Source organism: Scyliorhinus canicula, chromosome 10, assembly GCF_902713615.1.
Source record: "Scyliorhinus canicula chromosome 10, sScyCan1.1, whole genome shotgun sequence".
Classification (NCBI taxonomy): Eukaryota; Metazoa; Chordata; class Chondrichthyes; order Carcharhiniformes; family Scyliorhinidae; genus Scyliorhinus; species Scyliorhinus canicula.
The window spans coordinates 104,754,675-104,772,708 of record NC_052155.1 but is presented as its reverse complement, the minus strand read 5'-3'; the positions used below and the strand labels follow the sequence as shown (position 1 = coordinate 104,772,708).

The 18,034-nt window shown below is 39.6% G+C and overlaps 1 protein-coding gene and 1 long non-coding RNA gene across 5 annotated transcripts in view; one reads left to right on the top strand and one right to left on the bottom strand.

Annotated features, from left to right (window-relative positions):
• Positions 1-18,034, top strand: part of LOC119972572 (cytochrome P450 7B1) — a 366,395-nt gene that overhangs the window by 261,185 nt on the left and 87,176 nt on the right. For 2 of the 3 annotated variants that reach the window (XM_038809483.1, XM_038809480.1), the window contains exons 2-4: positions 6,885-7,018; positions 9,347-9,937; positions 13,370-13,576. In XM_038809483.1, the coding sequence (XP_038665411.1) occupies positions 6,885-7,018; positions 9,347-9,937; positions 13,370-13,576 (932 nt within the window). The remainder of the gene's footprint in view (positions 1-6,884; positions 7,019-9,346; positions 9,938-13,369; positions 13,577-18,034) is intronic. The other variant, XM_038809481.1, reaches the window with a different exon arrangement.
• The window catches only part of LOC119972574, a 90,774-nt gene continuing 79,757 nt past the window's right edge, over positions 7,018-18,034 (bottom strand). For both annotated transcript variants that reach the window (XR_005462085.1, XR_005462084.1), the window contains exon 3: positions 7,018-7,700. This is a non-coding gene — a long non-coding RNA (uncharacterized LOC119972574). The remainder of the gene's footprint in view (positions 7,701-18,034) is intronic.

Below are 18,034 nucleotides of genomic sequence, written 5' to 3'. Positions count from 1 at the left end.
CTTTTGGAGTAGGTTCAAGTCTTCAAATAAAAACATTGAAACCATTAAAAGACACACAGGACAATATTGACTTGATACATTGAACCATGCTGTTTATAAAATAAAACATTTGGTGTAACTCATTATTTTGGATATTAAACGTTCAGTTGGTGAGAAAAAAGTTCAAAAACATTCAGAAGCATTTTTGAGCAATGGGAGGCTGGTGGTCATATTACATAATCTGTGTACTACATAACCTGGGCACCATGCTCTTGAGAGTGACAATACCTAACGCAGTACAATCTACAGGCATCGCAGGTACTGCAGTTTCTTATATTTCTTTCAAAGAGGTGAATACCTAATATACTGAATTCAGTACAGTATATTATAGAAATAAAGGCCTGAAAGCTAGTTTGCATGGAATAATGGACCAAACTGTGAAACCTGTTACCCAAAAACACCAGTAAAAATCTCAATGTATTTTAGAAAATATGGGGCTGAATTCTCCGTTCTCACAGCCGCGTGTTTCCTGGCGGCTTGCCTTTTGCTGGCGGCGGGATTCTCTACTCCTCCTGCTTGTCAATGGAATTTCCTAGTGAAGCCACTCCAAGCCATTGGGAATCCCACGGGCAGTAGTGCACTGCCGACGGGAATAGAGACTCCCAACTGCTGGAAAATCTCAACGCATGGAGTTTGAAATATGCAGTCGCTCTAAATTAGTTTCCATGATTTTATGCCTCAACTTGAGCAACACCACTCTGGTCTCTTAGCATTATAAAAGTTGCCCTTCATCCTTCAAAGTGTCATTTTCTGTGTAAGATTTTAAAAATATATTTAAAAGAGAGAATAACCTCCTCAGACAGTAAATATCTCAATCAGCTGTCACATTTTTCACAGAAAGTCAGTCAGAGTTATTTGCTTAACAATAATTAGCTCTCAATGGCCAACAAGGCACAGCAATTACACCTCGTGGCCAAAGGAACAAACTGGGGTGAAACTTCTGTTCTCCACCTCAGCTAGCATATTTGTCAGGGCACATAATATACAATAGGTTGCCAATCCACCCCCTTCTCACCCACCTCTAACCTGTCCCCAATATTAGTGGTTGACAGCCAACTTGCTCTTAGGCCGAATGAAGCACTTAAGTGGCTAAATAACTGCCACTTCAGGACTTCTTCCCGCCTCTGCTGTAATGTTTTGGTCTGTTTGGGTAGGCAGAAGGAAGGCGATCAGCCCAGCAGCTTTTAGTGTGCAACCTAAAGGTGGGCAGGAAAGAAGTACCCTCCTCTGCGAGGACCCCTGTGCCAGTAACCCCCTTTATTACTCCACGCACTGGCCTCTCTAGCTTATCTCCCCTCACTCTTTCCAAGTTTCCCCCCTGCCCCCCTATCCAGCCCCTTACTGGGATCTACCCAGAGGTGCCTGCCAAAAAACCCGCACTTACCCAAGTCCCGTATTGATCCCTCTTTCTCGGGAACTGCCCCTAGTCCCGGTAATGATCACCACCCTTTTCTGGCGCTGCTTGGAACACAGAGCTGCCAGCCAAATAAATTGGCCGGCAACTGTTTAGGGCAGAACTTCCTGTCCCTGAGTTGGGGGCCGGGGGGTGGTGAAAGTCCCACTCTTACCCTGTTAAGGCTATCCCAGTGTATTGTCACTGCAGGGTAGCTAGATTCTGGTTGGCAATATGCCGATGGACTTTTAGCTTGGGAATACGATTAATATGACCTCCTGTAAAATCCAATTACAGCTGCACTTTATACATTGTGTTATTATAATGCACCAGATATACCATGAATCGTGCCATGCCATATCCACTGCTGTCAGTTGAATCTTAGCATAGGGAATATACTAGGGAAATACTTATGGACCAAACAAAATTACTGATTCATGCTACAGAGCCAGCCAAAAAACAAAATTTATTGTTTAAAATCTTTTTTGAAATTAAAGTTTAAAAAATCAAAACATCTAGCACCAATGAAGTTACATAGACAAAACCATTTGAGTACGATAAAGGAGCATTGCGGAATCAATCATGTTAAAGTGATAATGAACAAGGCTGTTTGCTAGGTGTTACTGGAACAAACCTGTCTATTTTTAACATGCAGGTTGTAGAGAGGTTTTACTCAAAACCTTTTCAACAAAAACCATTGGCTTGGTGTTTTTAGTACTTAAAAATCTGTCACAGGACTGTGTTTTAATTATTGATTCATGCAGAGTATAATTAACTCAAATCAAAATGCATATTGAAAGATGTTTTTTAAATATTTTAAATAATGTGGGAATATGCACCTGTATATTTGACATGGGGTATTAAAAGTAAAACATTACACTTCTAAAGGGAAGTAAAGAAAACACAAGAACCCCTGCATGAAAGTAAATCAACACAGCAGGAAGAAAAGTGTGGTCCCAAAAGGCAACATGAACTCTGCTAAATCACACAAATAAATCTGCTATATTAGGAGGGTGACGAAAGGTCATTAACAAGAGAAGTCGTAAAATAAATTTACAAATTAAAATGGTCAACCAAAGCAGTTCTACATATGAGGCATAAATATAAATTAGCACTGTTGAAAATATGCTTTCAGAACAGCAACATGAAGTGTAAATGATTATTACCTTCAGAGGGCCTGTAAGTAGTGGCCTTCTTTGCAGCAATTTTCTTTGCTAATGTTTGTGATTTCTCCTATTGTACTGGCAAAATCATTCTGAAAACCATGCTGATGCCAAACTAAATGAGGAATTTGTGATTGACGAGACAGAATATTGTTCCTCTTTCTAAAAATATTATCATAATGATTAGACTGAAAACCAATGAAAATCTTCCCACAATCATCGAGTGAAAGCTGAATCTTTAAATTTGCCCTGTTGTTAGACCTGCAGAAATTCAATTTTAAATACATTAAAGCCTTGATATTACTGAAAAATGGTATGTGTAATCTTATTTAATTAAATTAGGTCAACGTCCAGTAGTAAATCCATTTATTTGCACTTTTGTTACCATTTTTTCCTTTAACATAATTTCAAAATTGCATAAAGGTAGAATTAAATTAAGAAAAGTATTTTATTTAAATAGTCAATGTATCAGCATAAAATTGTTTCTAAATAAAATTGTAAAATCAGCTTCTCAATTGTTTTATTTGTTTTATGAGTTGAGTCATAAAATGACATGCATTACATGAGGCAGCATTCAATTATCCAACATCAATAAACCATTTGGCTTTGTTTAAGATCAAAAGAATAGAACTGTATACCTTTGTCATTTACTATTGGTTTATTATTGGGTAATGTCCAATACTGCTAATGTTGAACTGCTTAAATTGAAAATATTACAGTTTAAAATCTAATTTTATAGAATAATAGTTCTTGTTTATTTTAAAATAAAATCTGCAGCTAATGATGTAAAAGAGATATTTGACTGAGGACAAGGGGATCAGTAACTCAAGATTTTAACAAACACAGAGAGCATACAATCGTGTAATTATCTCAGCCGTATTCATGATGAAATTCGCATTTATCTCCCAAAGTAATATCTTCCTTTTGTCCAATATTGTATACTTATCATTTCATTTTTTTGTTTTTAAGTTCTTAAATGAAGCAAAATCAGCCATAATGTTGTATTACATTAACATTAATCAAAAAATAATGTCATGCCGTGAAGGGCATTAGCAACCTTTTTAAATTGTACAGTTATACTGAACGCTATTGACTAATTAAATGCATTAATTTATAGCTTTTCTGCTATCTCTTTGACTAGAAACTTGCCTTGTTAAAATGTCATAAGTTGTAGTAAAGTTAGATTGGGTCAAAAACATTTTCTTTTAAAGTTCAAACGTATCAGCCATAAACTGGATGCTATTTTCAACTAATTATTTTACCAAACCAAATCTTAAAAACACTCAATTCCATTATAAGTACTAAAGGTTTCAGGACATTCTGCTAATTTAGAGTTCACTTCACTGTAAGTTGTACACCAAAGTATTAATATTAAGGCAAAACTGCACACCAATTGAAAATTTTCAGAGAAGCTACTCCACTAATATAAGATGGCAAAGATAATTTATTTTATTCAAAACTTCTTTGAAAATGTCTTTAGAGATAAAATGAACAGCCAGAACACTAATCAAGGCATTTCCTCTTCTTTCTACAGTAATGTTTACTAGTTTCTCTGATTTTTATCCCTTCACAAGCATTTAATCCATTTTTCTGCAACTCCTATGTTTCCTCCTGCCACACGGATCGTCCGGAGCCCTGATATACATTTGCTTAACGCATATCTGGTACAGATTGCCTGATGAGCTGAACTGATCACAACCACCCATCTAATATCAGACCTAGAAAGGCTTTGCATGGTTCCCCTTGGCTCAGGCCTTGTTTGAATCACCACATTGGACGCAATCTATCAGCCTTGTTGCGCCTGACTCAGTTCGCGTTGAGGCCAGTAAATCTTGCGGGAGGTGTCTTACAAGATTTACCAACCTCGTCAAGCCTCGCAAAATCTAACGAGATCTTGTAAGGCGTCGCGATCTGGATTCTGCCCCTTGCAATTGGGATCCAGATTTTCATATTCAAGTGAGCACTTAGTCTCACCTGAATATGTCTACACCGGATTTACCCAGCGGCCGGGATTGAATGGCCTCACCTCAGAGGCCCCGAAGAGTCGCCGTATAGTACTGGTTCCCACATACGTAGATCAGGCATACCGGCACTTTGGGGGTCACCCGACATGGGACTGTTTCATTTCTGTTAAACCGCGGCCATTATCTCCTGTCTTGTCATTATGCAAACTTTTGAGAGTTATTAATTGTCGAAGATTTACCCTCAGATGCTAAACTTGCATTTAAGTTTGCTGGTGATGTATTATTGCTATTTTATAATATAAAGTACAGCATTAATCTTTCTTATTTTTTGCTTTTTACCTCACTTGGGATAATTGTTACTATGTAATTTAAAACTTCAAAGATAGATCGGAAGTAAGGTAACTTTTAGACCAACTATCAGTAGATAATACAGTAAGTTAAAATACCAAGTAACAAAACCATAGAAGCCAGACATTTCAGATTTTATCCTCAGTCTGTACTGATTTATCTGAGCTCCACCGTAAAGTAGGTGGGTGCTGCAGTATTGGGTAGGTGGAGGTAGAATCAGTCACCAATCTCTTATCACAATCTTGTTATCTGCTGGCATTTTGCATGTGAACGGATAATTTTTTTTGTTCATTTACGGGATGTGGGCATCGCTGGTTAGGCCAGCATTTATTGCCCATCCCGAGTTGCCATTCAGAAGGTAGTGATGAGTTGCCTTCTTGAACTGCTGCAGTCCTTGAGGTGTAGGTACACCCTCTGTGCTATTAGGGAGGGAGTTCCAGGATGTTGCCCCAGTGACAGTGAAGGAGCGACAATGTATTTCTAAGTCAGGGTACTGAATGACTTGGAGGGGAACCTCCAGGTGGGTGAGGTTTCCAGATATCTGCTGCTCTTGTCCTTCCAGATGGTAGTGGTCATGAGTTTGGAAAGTGTTGTCTAAGAAACCTTTGTGAGTTCCTGTAGTGCATCTTGTAAATGGTGCACATGGCTGCCACTGTTTGTCAGTGGTGGAGTGTTTGAATACTTGTGGAAGGGGTAGCAATCAAGGGGCTGCTTTGTCCTGGATGGTGTAAAGCTTCTTCAGTGTTGTTAGAGCTGCACTCATCCAGGCTTGTGCCTTGAAGATGGTGGACAGGCTTTGGGGAGGTCAAGAGGTGAGTTACTTGTCGTAGGATTCCTAGCCTTTGACCTGACCTGGTAGCGACAGTTTTAATGTGGGAAGTCCAGTTCAGTTTCTGATCAATGGCAATCCCCAGGATGTTGATTGTGGGGGATTCAGCGATGGTAATGCCATTTGAATGTCAAGGGGCAGTGGTTAGATCCTCTCTTGTAGGAGATGATCATTGCCTGGCACTTGTGTGGCGCGAATGTAACTTGACACTTGTCAGTCGAAGCCTGAATATTGTCCAGGTCTTGCTGCATTTGGACATGGACTGCTTCATTATCTGAGGAGTCACGAATCGTGCTGAACATTGTGCAGTCATCCGCAAACGTCCCCACTTCGGACATTACGATGGAACACCTTCAATGATGTCCTGCAGTTGAGATGATTGACCTCCAACTACCACAACCATCTTCCTTTGTGCTAAGTATGACTCCAACCAGCGGAGAGTTTTTGCCCTGATTCCTATTGACACCAGTTTAGCTAGGGCTCCTTGATGCCATAGTCGGTCGAATGCTGCCTTGATGTAAAGGGCAGTCACTCTCACCTGAGCTCTAGTATTCAGCTCTTTTGTCCATGTTTGAACCAAGGCTGTAATGAGGTCAGGAGCCGAGTGACCCTGACGGAACCCAAACTGAGCGTCCATGAGCAGGTTATTGCTGAGTTATTGCTGAGGTTAGTGCCGCTTGACAGCATTGTTGATGACTCCTTCCATCACTTTGCTGATGATGGAGAGTAGACTGATAGAGCGGTAATTGGCTGGGTTGGATTTGTCTCGTTTCTTGTGTACAGGACACATCTGGGAAATTTTCCACATTGCCGGGTAGATGCTAGTGTTGTAGCTGTACTGGAACAGCTTGGTTAGCGGTTCCTTGAAGGGTCATCTTGAATGGTGGCTCGTAATGTGTACGCTACTCCTTCATCAGTACAAATAATTTTCTAATTCAATAATTCACGATTCAGTTGCAATTTGGTGACGACAAATTTTTATTACTTTACTATGTTAAAATTGAATATAGCAAACCAATTAATAACCAAGAATATTTATTTATTGTCTGGAAGCAAGAAACAGCTGCAAGAGTGCTTAAACGGTTAACTCTCTTTACATCAATTGGTGTTTTTTAAAAATTGTTTCATGTCTCTCTTTTTCATTGCAGGCTTGGAGAACCACCTCTAGAACAAGGCTGGATCCCACTTTTTGGCAAAGCATTTGAGTTCCATCGAGATTCTTCAGGATTTCTTGTCTCCTGTCAACAAAAATGGGGAGACATCTTTACGGTCTACATTGCAGGTGAGTTTTCAGAGTGCAGCCTCGAGCTGCCACTGACATTTTGTGCTGTAAATTCTGTTTTGCTTTTTGTTCATTGTTGTACTGATCCAGCAATTTTCTAGTCACTGTTGTACTTAAGGCAATGGCAGTAACTTCAATAAAATTGCGCAGCCACACAATGCTTCCATGCAGAGAGACAATTGGAGATTAGCTGTGGCAATAGGGCTCAGAATGTCGTCCAGTCCATGTGTAGACCGTTCTGAATGTGGGGGAAAGCTGTGCAGTTTCTGCTCTGTAGTCTTGTTCATTTTCTATCCTAAAAATAACTTGTCAAAAAGCTTGGGAAAAGCAGGTATTTCTTTTTGTAATTAATGCGTTCCGAACCAATTCACATGGAAAACACAAAACGATGCTTGGAATTGCTAGCACGGCGGTGTCTTGGAACGCGATTCCGCTGATTGCAGTTTCCGACATGACGAGCAAATGATTGTCGTGCCGAAAAGTCGCAAGGGACATGAATGTCATCTTAATAAAGAAATTAAAAAGCACATCTTTCTACGAGAAACAATGTAGATTTCTGACCTGTCGCAGAAAATAGTTCTCTAATTGGTATTGTGTGGTGGTGCAGCAGAATCGTTTTCCCCAAACGTCATTCCAGCGAAGCAATACTGTACATCATTGTCAACACTTCAGCAAAATCTTCCTAATAAGACAATGATTACGTAAATGCTGTGTTTCACAAAAAAAAACTACCTTGTTGGATATATCTACCAGAAAGGTTTTTTTCCCTTTTGTTTTGTTCCACTAGAAATGAAGTACAAATGCCAGAAAAGATAAACTATTTTCAGTTGATGCACACAACATGCATTAACAGATTTTAGTAAGTGAAAGGAGAGCAATCGGATTATTTCTGAAGTATTTTTCGATTTTATTAATTTAAATATTCATGTAGACAAATTGGACACTGACCTAGTATGTACAAGCATATTTTTTTTTAAAAATGTAGCAAATAATGTGTAATTTGCTGTTTTATCTTCAATTATTCATACTTATTGGAATTCTCCTTTTTATGTTTGAAACATATAACCCATGTTTTAATTTTTACTGTAAACACAAGGATAAAATATTGTGGTTTATGAACCCCAGGTATTACAGCACCATCCAAAGCTGACCCCACAAAACTTTGTGCAGACAATGTGGGAGTATCTCACTTGCATGGGGTAGGCAGGCAAAAGCACCCTTTCAGGTGCTTCAGGGCCCACCTTCCCCATGCAGCCAGATAATTAGTTATATGCTAGTCCTTCCTCATCCCTTATATAATGGAGCCAATCATTTAAAAGTTTTTAAGAAAAGTTTTTCTTTTATTTGGGGTTCATGACCACTTCCCTGACTTAGACTGCACGTGTAGGATACTCGCGTGAATCTGGAGGCCGGTGCATCTTCGTTCACTTGAAATCTTGGCATCCACAGGTAGAGCCAGACTGCCAGAACCTCCTTTTCCCGGGAATCCCTGCCTTTGGACTTGTCCTCTCATGACATTTGCCTTGTAGAGGCAGGTGGAGGCTACATACCAAACACGGCATCTAGGTCTTTGCCAGTTTCTTTTGTTGCAGCCATTGGAATTATTGGGGAAGATTAACAAAACCCCAGAGAAACTTGTTTTGTTACCATATCAATTGTTTAAATAACTCAGAAATTGCTTTACTACAGTGAGCACCCATGATGAGGCACTATTAAAATTTAACGGATACTGCTTCTTGTAGCCTCAAAGTTATATGAACCTCTCTTTGGCAATGAAATGTGTAATTATTTTTCTCATCCGACTGTGGAGAATGGAGGTGTTGTGTTTCCTGGACTTTCTAGGTGATTGACATCAGCTGGAATCTGGCTACAAACTACTCCTCCCTCACTCATTTAATCTAATTGTTCATCTAGTTTCAAGAGAAGCGATGATGTGTTAGTAGTGTTGATGATCAATAGATCAGATCAAAAATAGGTTCACAGGCCACATATGTTACAATGGGTACAGTTTTGATATATAGGACACATCGGGCAAGTGGTGGACAAAGCATGTGGGGCCTGCCCAAGGTCAGCAGCATTTTGATGGTGCTATATGTTTCAAAGTGAGCTTCCCATTTGCAGCGCTGATGGGATTTGGAGGGAGGGAAGAGGGCAGCAGGTGGATGAATACACAGTGCATTCAGTAACTCAAAATGTAATGTGATCAACCAGTCTACACAGTTACAATTTGCAATGACTTTGTTAAATTAAATAGAAAGTGATATGAAACAAATGGTTTTCCTTAATGTTGTGCCATGTTTCTAACACTTCTTGTTTTATTTCTTGCAGGAAAGTACATTACCTTTGTTTTAAATCCATTCCTTTATCAGTTTGTGGTTCAGAACAAGCAGTTAGATTTTCAAGAGTTTTCATTGGCAATATCAGCAAGAACCTTTGGCCACCCTTATTTAAATGATGCCAAGGTACCAGTATCCAGTGAAGAGATCCAGAAGCAATACTCTTACCTAATGGGTGAGGAGCTAAATAATTTGGTTGAAAGTGCAATGAAGAATCTTCAGAGTGTGTTGAAGCAAGAACAGATGGGGCCAACAGACTGGAAAGTAGAGAGCATGCTTGATTTCTGTTGTCGTATCATAATTGAGACAACTTATATTTCACTCTATGGAATGGCTCCTCAGAATGAGCACAAACAAATTACAGAATTAAGAGAGAAATTTCTTAAATTTGATAAAATGTTTCCCTATCTGGTTGCGGGGATTCCAATTGAATTTCTCGGCAACACCAAAATGATGCGCAAAGAACTTATCAGTTATTTCACATCTAGAAATTTGGATCAACGGCTAAATATGGCAAAGATAATCAAAGAGAGGAAGAACTTCCTCGAGGGGCATTCATACCTTCAGGATCATCAAAGGGCAGGTAAGCAAATATGAATATATATAATATATATATCTATATGTATATAGCTGTACACAAACGATCTTTCGTCAAGCTACCATGGTTTAAAAATTACCAAGGAAATGCAATCTCATCTGACTAGCCTATTCCTGCTATTTTGAGGAATTTAAGGTCATACAGCAAGGTTAATCGTTTCAGATTTTGCAGGAGTAGGTGTCACTGAGTTTGAATGCTATGTCTTACACCACTATGGCCTGGCTTTGAGACCTAGACTAATGGAATGTCGCCTCTATAATAAATGATGGGTCCTGATTGAAATGAATCATAGACTGAACAGTATACCCCAAAATGTTCAATTTCCCTAATTGTCTATTTCTCGGAGATAAGATGAGAAGTCCAGTGTTAAAAGTGGAAATCCATGTGGTTGGTATGGTTACCTGACGGTAACAGTGAGGCCACACAGCAGGAAGCTGATTTTGAGGCTTCTTGTTTGGCTGGTGAACAGAAAGTTGGAACAGGTAAAATATTTGGCTTCCCAATACTATCTTTCACTATGATTAGCCTAAATTTAATTTACCTTTTATTTTTGTTAATATACAGTCCATAAAAAGATAAGACCCCATTTTAACTTAGCATGCAGGATACAGACAGGTGGCTAAAATGGCGGGCTGAGGAGTATGCTGCCTTCCTCATGCAATTTTAACGGCTGAGATTCCACAGCATGGGGGTCATTTGTCACAAGTAAGTTGGTGTCTACTTAACATGGGAGATTGGAGGCCTGTTGACCCCAAAATTAGCAGTGAAACATTCCATGAGGAAGTAGTGTCGCCAAAAGAGACTGAGCACAGTGGTTAGCACTGTTGCTTCACAGCGCCAGGGTCCCAGGTTTGATTCCCGGCTTGGGTCACTGTGCGGAGTCTGCACATTCTCCCCGAGTCTGCATGGGTTTCCTCCGGGTGCTCCGGTTTCCTCCCACAAGTCCCGAAAGACGTGCTTGTGAGGTGAATTGGACATTCTGAACAGGCGTCGGAGTGTGGCGACAAAGGAATTTTCACAGTAACTGCATTGCAGTGTTAATGTAAGCCTACTTGTGACAATAATAAAGATTAAGAGTAAAAGTTGAGTTTTGAAATTTTGAGACGGGTCTATTGAGTGTTCGGAATGGGGATGAAATTCTGCAAGCATTCCATGGGCTTCCCTATTGTGGCCATGCTTCACTTTCCCTACCCTGCATTAGTTCTGCAATATTCTCCACTGCTGAGTATTTTATTTGTACCTGCAACAATCCCTTGCGTTCCAGTTGACAGGATTAGGAGCGACAGGTGCCAACCCCTCATTTCCATTCCATAGGTATATCATCATTTGATTATTATGTCTTTGTACTTTTTACGAACATAATTAGTCAACTGGCCAGGTGGAAATCATGAGCTATGGGGAAAGGATATTTAGAGGCAGTGAGGCAGGTGGAGTTGTTGTTGAAAATGAGTTTTATGTTTGCAAAATTCTGAAGAGATTTTATTTTTTTTGTGTAAACTTTGAGAAAGAATTTTCTGTTCTCGCGCCTGAATCTTATTAGATTGCAGAGTGCGTAGAGTAGAGGGAAATCATAGAAAGGGTAAATTAAATTTATGGTAATCATAGTTAGTTTTGTCAGTATTGGGGAACTGAACATTTTAGCTGGTACAACTTTCTGTGCCAATAACTCTCACCATAGAAAGAGGCCATTGGGCCCATTGTGTCTTTGCTACCACTCTAAAGGAACAATTCACCTAGTGCCACACCCGTGCCTTTTCCCCATAGCCCTATAAATTCTTCCTTTTCAAATCATGGACATGATTCAAGTAAATAGGAACAAAGTCTCAAAATGAGCGTGTTGGTCACGTATTTCCCAGTGCTCGTAACTCGCGTTTGATAAGGGGCCTCAACGGGGAATGCGTGACTAAGGCCGCACATAGCCCATTTTGTAGACTGAATAGCTCCGCTTGCCGGAACTCCTCAGTGTAGAGTCCCGATCTCCGAGACCCCTAAAGCACCCCCAACATCTCCAACCCCCTCCCCAAGCACCAATGCACTATGGGAGGGGTCCCTGGCTCCCCACTTCCCCCCCCCCACCCAACACCCATGCAGGGCATTGCTGCCCGATTGAACTTGTGCAAAAAATGATAATCTGACACCGCACCCTGGTACCCTAGAAGTGCCCCTACCAGCTAGCAGTGCCACCTGAGCACCTTGGCAGTGCCAGGCTGGCACTCAGGTGGCACTGCCAGGGTGCCAGGCTAGCACCATCAGTGCCAGGGGGCAACCTGCCCAAAGGGCATACACCTGGGAGCCTCTGATCCCCTTGGAGACCCCCACGAGTGCCATTCCGTCTGGTCCCCGACTGTGGAGACCCGTACTGAACTGGCTCACCTGAGGCCTTCGAAGCGAGGGAGATTGATCCCAATGTCTAGCTGTCTCGCTTTAATATGCAGATTTGCCGAAAGGAGATCCCAGATTCACATTGCAGAGTCTCTTGAGATCACGTTCGATCTTGCGAAACGTTGCGAGACGGGTAGGCTGCCTCCACCACACTCTCAGGCAATGCATTCCAGATCCTAAAGCACACACGGAACAATTTGTCCCTATCTACCCTGTCAAGACCCCTCGTGATTTTGAATACTCCTCTTGACCTTCTCTTCTCCAAAGAGACCTCAACTTCTGCAGTCTGTCTTATTAAAAATGCCTGGAACCATTCTTATGAATCCATTTGCACCCTCTCCAGTGCCTTCACATCTTTCCTGAAGAGTGTTGCCCAGAACGGGGCGCAAAACTGCAGCTGATGTCAAACTAGCATTTTAAATAGGTTTAACATAACTTCCTTGTTTTTGTACACTATGCCCCTGTTAATATCAAGAGAAGAGGAGCACAAATTACTAATGTAATCTATCCAGATCTTTATGATGTAAATAGTTACCAATGTGGAAGAGGACTGGTGTAAATGATCCAATATTCATGCCAGACACACAAAATCATAACATAAAGCTATTTTAATGTTCGGCTAAAGCACAAAAAAATTGAACTGTTACATTTCGGAGAAGGAAATTATGTGACCTTGAATGTTTTTAAATCTTGGAAGTGGCCTATATTGTAATATTTTCATCCTGAAAAAGCCTTCTGGGATAATTGAATTCAACTTTTTGCTGATGTGGTAAAACAAGGCACTTATTGCTGATAATGAGGCAGATTTAACGGAGCCACATTTATTCTCCCCGCAACCCCCCCACCCCCCATGTAACATTGCTTTGAAACTGTCCTCATTAAGCAGAAAATTAGACTTCAGAAGCCTATTGGTCCTCATTAGCATTCACTGATCCTTGGCTGGGTCTTTGTCCTAACATCTTTTAATTAGCACACTGCAAATCTAATCAGTGTAATAAATGCTATTAATCTTCCTTTTCACTTATTTTCTCGCAGCACATCATTTTGCCTTCCTGTGGGCTGCTCTCGGAAACACTGTTCCAGCTGTATTCTGGGCCTTGTATTATCTAGTGAAGAACCCAGAAGCCCATGCAGCTGTGCATGATGAAATTGAGCATGTGTTACAGGCAGCAGGTCAAAGACCGGGCCCTGACTTCAATATCAGCCTCAGCAGAGAAGACTTAGACAGCATGGTGACCCTAGGTAAATCTTTTAATATGCAACCAGAAAAGGGCATGTTATCCCTATTTTGAACATTTGAAAAACACCCACTTTCATCAATTATGCACTCCCTATTGTACTGTAGCGGTAGTTTGATTACTTGTAAACATTAGTAGTTAAATTCAGTGATTTTGTTTTCCCAAACTAGACCTCCAGTGTTATAGGCCCTATTCTCAAAACAGTTAAGGACAACATTTCCATCAAGTACTAGGTGAGCTGTTCTTTCTGATGGAAAGCTAGGGCTGTTGTTTAAATGTTTAATAATTTTACTGTACTCTGCTTTCTGATGGTAATTCTCTTTTGTGGTATATTCATTTTCCTCTATAAATGGAATGTGCAAGATCCATATTAGCCCCTCAGTATATATTGTGCCTAAAGTTGAATCAGTTGAAACCTGAATAAAAGGGGGTAATGTTTTGTGACTTCCTCTGTTGAATGGATACTTTTATAACAAAGTAAGTAGTTCTCAATGCAAGTGTTCTTAGAAGGTTGTGAATGAATGGTCTGAGCCATTGTGCCAGCAAAGCCTACTCCCTCGCTCACTGTTACACCTGTGCCTATGTCTCCACTATTAAATAACATGCCTCCTTCACTCATAGAATTGTTCACCTTTGACATAATATCTATAATTCTTTGAAAAAAAGAACTGGATTCCATGTACTGTAACCCTTAACTAAAAGTATCCAGTACACAATGTGTTAAAATCTGTATATTGGATTTGACATACATTTTGGAATGAGAAATGAAGACATATGATCCTTTTAATCTTGGGAGTCAGCAAAACGGAAAAAAAATCCTCTGAGGAAATGCATGATCTCATTTGAGAACAGCAATCACACCTTATCTGACATGAGCTTCTAGTCTGCTTAGGAAACAGTGGTTTAAAATTGGGATGCTCAGGAGGCATTGAAATGGAGGCTGACTGCTGAAGATTATGACATTGCAGGGTTACTAAGTACAGTAACCTATCAATGTAACTCTTTCTCACGTCCTTCATGTATGTGGCCATCAGCCTAGCTCATATGGAAGCACTATGGCCTTTGAGTCAAAGGATTGTGGGTTCAAACCCCATTCCAAAACTGAAACAAATTTAACTTGACACTCCAGTGCAGTACTGCATTATTAAAGCTGCTGTGCTTTGGTTGAGATATTAAACTGACTCTCTCTCTCTCTGCTGGTTTAGGTGGATTTAAAGTATTCCATTGCATCCCCCTTCAACTGAAATAAATTAACTAGTGCTTTATGCAAACTATCTCTGCATTTATCCACTTTCGCGGTTCATCTCAAAATGCAACTCCTTGGATATGATGTCACAAGATGTCAAGTAAACAATTTTTTTGTATGTGTGAGTAACTTAATGGAAGCCACGTGAAACATTCAAGTCCTCCTTTGTTACAAAAATACTGCATGCTTTTGAAGGCACATTCCTACAGGACCTACTCTAATAATTGAAATCATTTTCTTCTAATTAAAGCCATAATGTTCCATAGCAGTAATATTTTAAATGCTGAGTTTTAAAAATCCACACCCACAGGATATTTCTCCAGCCAGAAACCCCATCCCTTAAAACCCATCATTTAGATATTTTAAACAAAAGTAACAGTACCCTGATTTTGACACACGCCAAAAACTATTTGTAAACTCCAGCTCACCTGTCAATCACAATGCCAATCTGTCAGGCACCATTTAGGCAGCTGCTTTCCTAAGGTGCTGCACAGTGACATCAGGCATCATTGACATCATCATGATTGACATGTGGCCCAATGTTCACAAATAGTTTTGGAGGGTTTCTCTACTTTCTTCAGAATAAGTTAAAAAAATGATCAGTTCATGGGTTGCGGGGGAAGGAATCCAAGTGGTAAATTCTTTTTTAGTTATAGTTCACTGAGCCATTATGATAGACATGTAAGTAGAAAATATTATTTGGGTAAGTCTTGACCCCCTTTCTGGCCTTTCCTGACTTATAGTGTCACAACTGCTGATTTATTATATATCTTGCGGCTTCTTTGTTAATCACAAACCTGTATAAAACATGCATTTTATAAAGCATCAATTCCATTTTAAAAGCAGCTTTGCGAATGCTTCTTGCAAATTAATGAAGAAATGGTAGACATGGTGGAAAAGGCACTTTTCTCAACATTCTACTTTTATGACATGTTTTCTTTAGTGGTGACTAAATCACACTTTGCTAGTTTCCATTAAAAGGCATTAGCTGTAAAATGCCTTGGGATGGATTAAAGATTTCTCAAAGTAAAGCAGAATCGACCTTTAAAGTCAATATATAATGAGTCCACTCACCTCTTTCACCCACAATATAAAGTTGCACTTACTTTCAATAGATCATGATTAGTTATTGTAGTATTTGGATTTGTTGCCCTCCCTCCTACCAATTAACCCAGGGGGTGAGAATTAGGAGAGTGGCTCTCAGTAGAAAGATGGTAACAAGTATTAAGCATCACAAGATGTGTTCTCAACAAAGGTTAGTTTATCCACACCAAACCTGCTCCTCCATCATTTTATTCCAGTTATATCCATTTTTTATGCAAAGCAGTGTTATCAAAACAAGTGTCATGTAATATCAATTTCACCTCACTCTAGTCAAAAAGAATAGGTGAGATTTTTTTGTAAACAATTAATCTCAATATAATTTACGTGCCAGACTGTGCAATAAAATGACATGATTTGGTTTTTTTTAAGGAAAGCTTTGTCATCCTGGAATGATTCCTCCTTATGTTATTTTCTTTTATTGTCAGCTTATTAGCTGACAAATTGAAAACAAATAATTATGGGGATTGATACTGTAGTATCTCCAGTTAGTAAATGATCATTTACTGTTCGGTTTTATTGAACCTCATTACATGGTCCATTCCTTATGCTCTTTCTAAGTCTTGAGCCAGGTATTAAATTAGAAAGTAGTTAATAATGACCTTGCAATCCTTTGTTGCAATATCTGATTGGTAACTGGGTATCAATCACTATGTAGTTTTTCAGTTGAATTTTATCCCAGTTTAACTGGCTGTTGATGGTTACAATCAAGTCTCAAATTAGGTAGTTTCACTTCTGTAACTTGCTTTATTTTTTGAAAAATTCATATTTCATGAAATTAGAAGAGTATACTTGTATGTTGATTGTTATCATAGGTTTTTTTAGAAAACTATTGAATCTTTCAATGCACAATTGACCACAACAATCATAACAGTAACCGGCCTTACATAGAACACAATATTATCCCATTATTACTATGTAAGGATCAAAAAACTTGTTTGAAATTTCAATATACTGAGACATTGCTGTAAGTTGACTTCTACCACAATTGTACATAGATTGTAGGTAACATTGTAACTTTCACTTTACTAGTTTAAATAAATGTGTTGTTCTACAAGACTTGGCCTGTAACATATTACACATGTAATTCAAGATTTAAAAAATAGGAAACCTGTAGCATGTTTTCAAAAGGGACTGAATATTTCTCCTAACCTCAGCATGCACTGTGCAGTTTAGTCTCCAATGTTTTGCAGCAAGCTTAGGGGCACGTTCACTTGCTGCCTAGCTATCCCATAGTAGGCTTTAAATTGGCTGGTTTGTTTGCGACGAGCACAGAAACAAATGTTGCTCCACTGCACTGGATATTTTACTGTAGCTCTTAGTACTGAATGGAAGATCCCACATGCTACCAGCTGATCTATCTGTAGCAGTAGATGGCTGCTTCTGATGTATGTTGAATGTGTGCAAGAAATTGTAAGCAAGTTGTTTAGATTAATGAGATTTTCTAGATTTTTGGGGGGAATGTGTTGCAGGCTTTGCATGTTTTATAGAAGTGTGTGTCTTTTAATTTGTCAGCTCAAACCCCATAGGCCTGTGTTTCTCCCTTGCTGATCATCATCTGACTCATTACTTTTGTCATTTAATAATTATCATCATGATTGCTCAAAGCCAAAGCAGCCTAACCTCCCACATGTAGCTGGTACTGTAAGGTAAAACAGATTTGTCATTTACGATCTGACCACGAAGACACACTTTGTGCTCCATTATCGTGATTAACTTCTGCATAAGATATGCTTGCCCAATTGTCATTTGTGATACTACATCAGCCACTGACTGCCATGCTGCCAGTGAGAATGTCAACCAATGGAATGTGACCATGTTGCTTGTGTGATAACTACCACACTACCATTTCACAGTTGTGTGCTGCAGTCATGAGATTTTTATTTGTTTCGTCTGATTTCTTAGGCAAACAGTAATGTTTCACTTGTCATCTATCATTTCCCAAGCACATACTAAAATGGTTTATACACAGTGTCTTTCTTGTGGCTGCGCACAGCATGAGGGTAGGGGGTAGACATTTTTTCGTACGCTGCAAAGTTTCGCTGCCAGAACACTGCCAGTTAGAATCTATCGTGTCAGGTGCCTTGTGGCAATCCGCAATCCAGGCTTCATTCT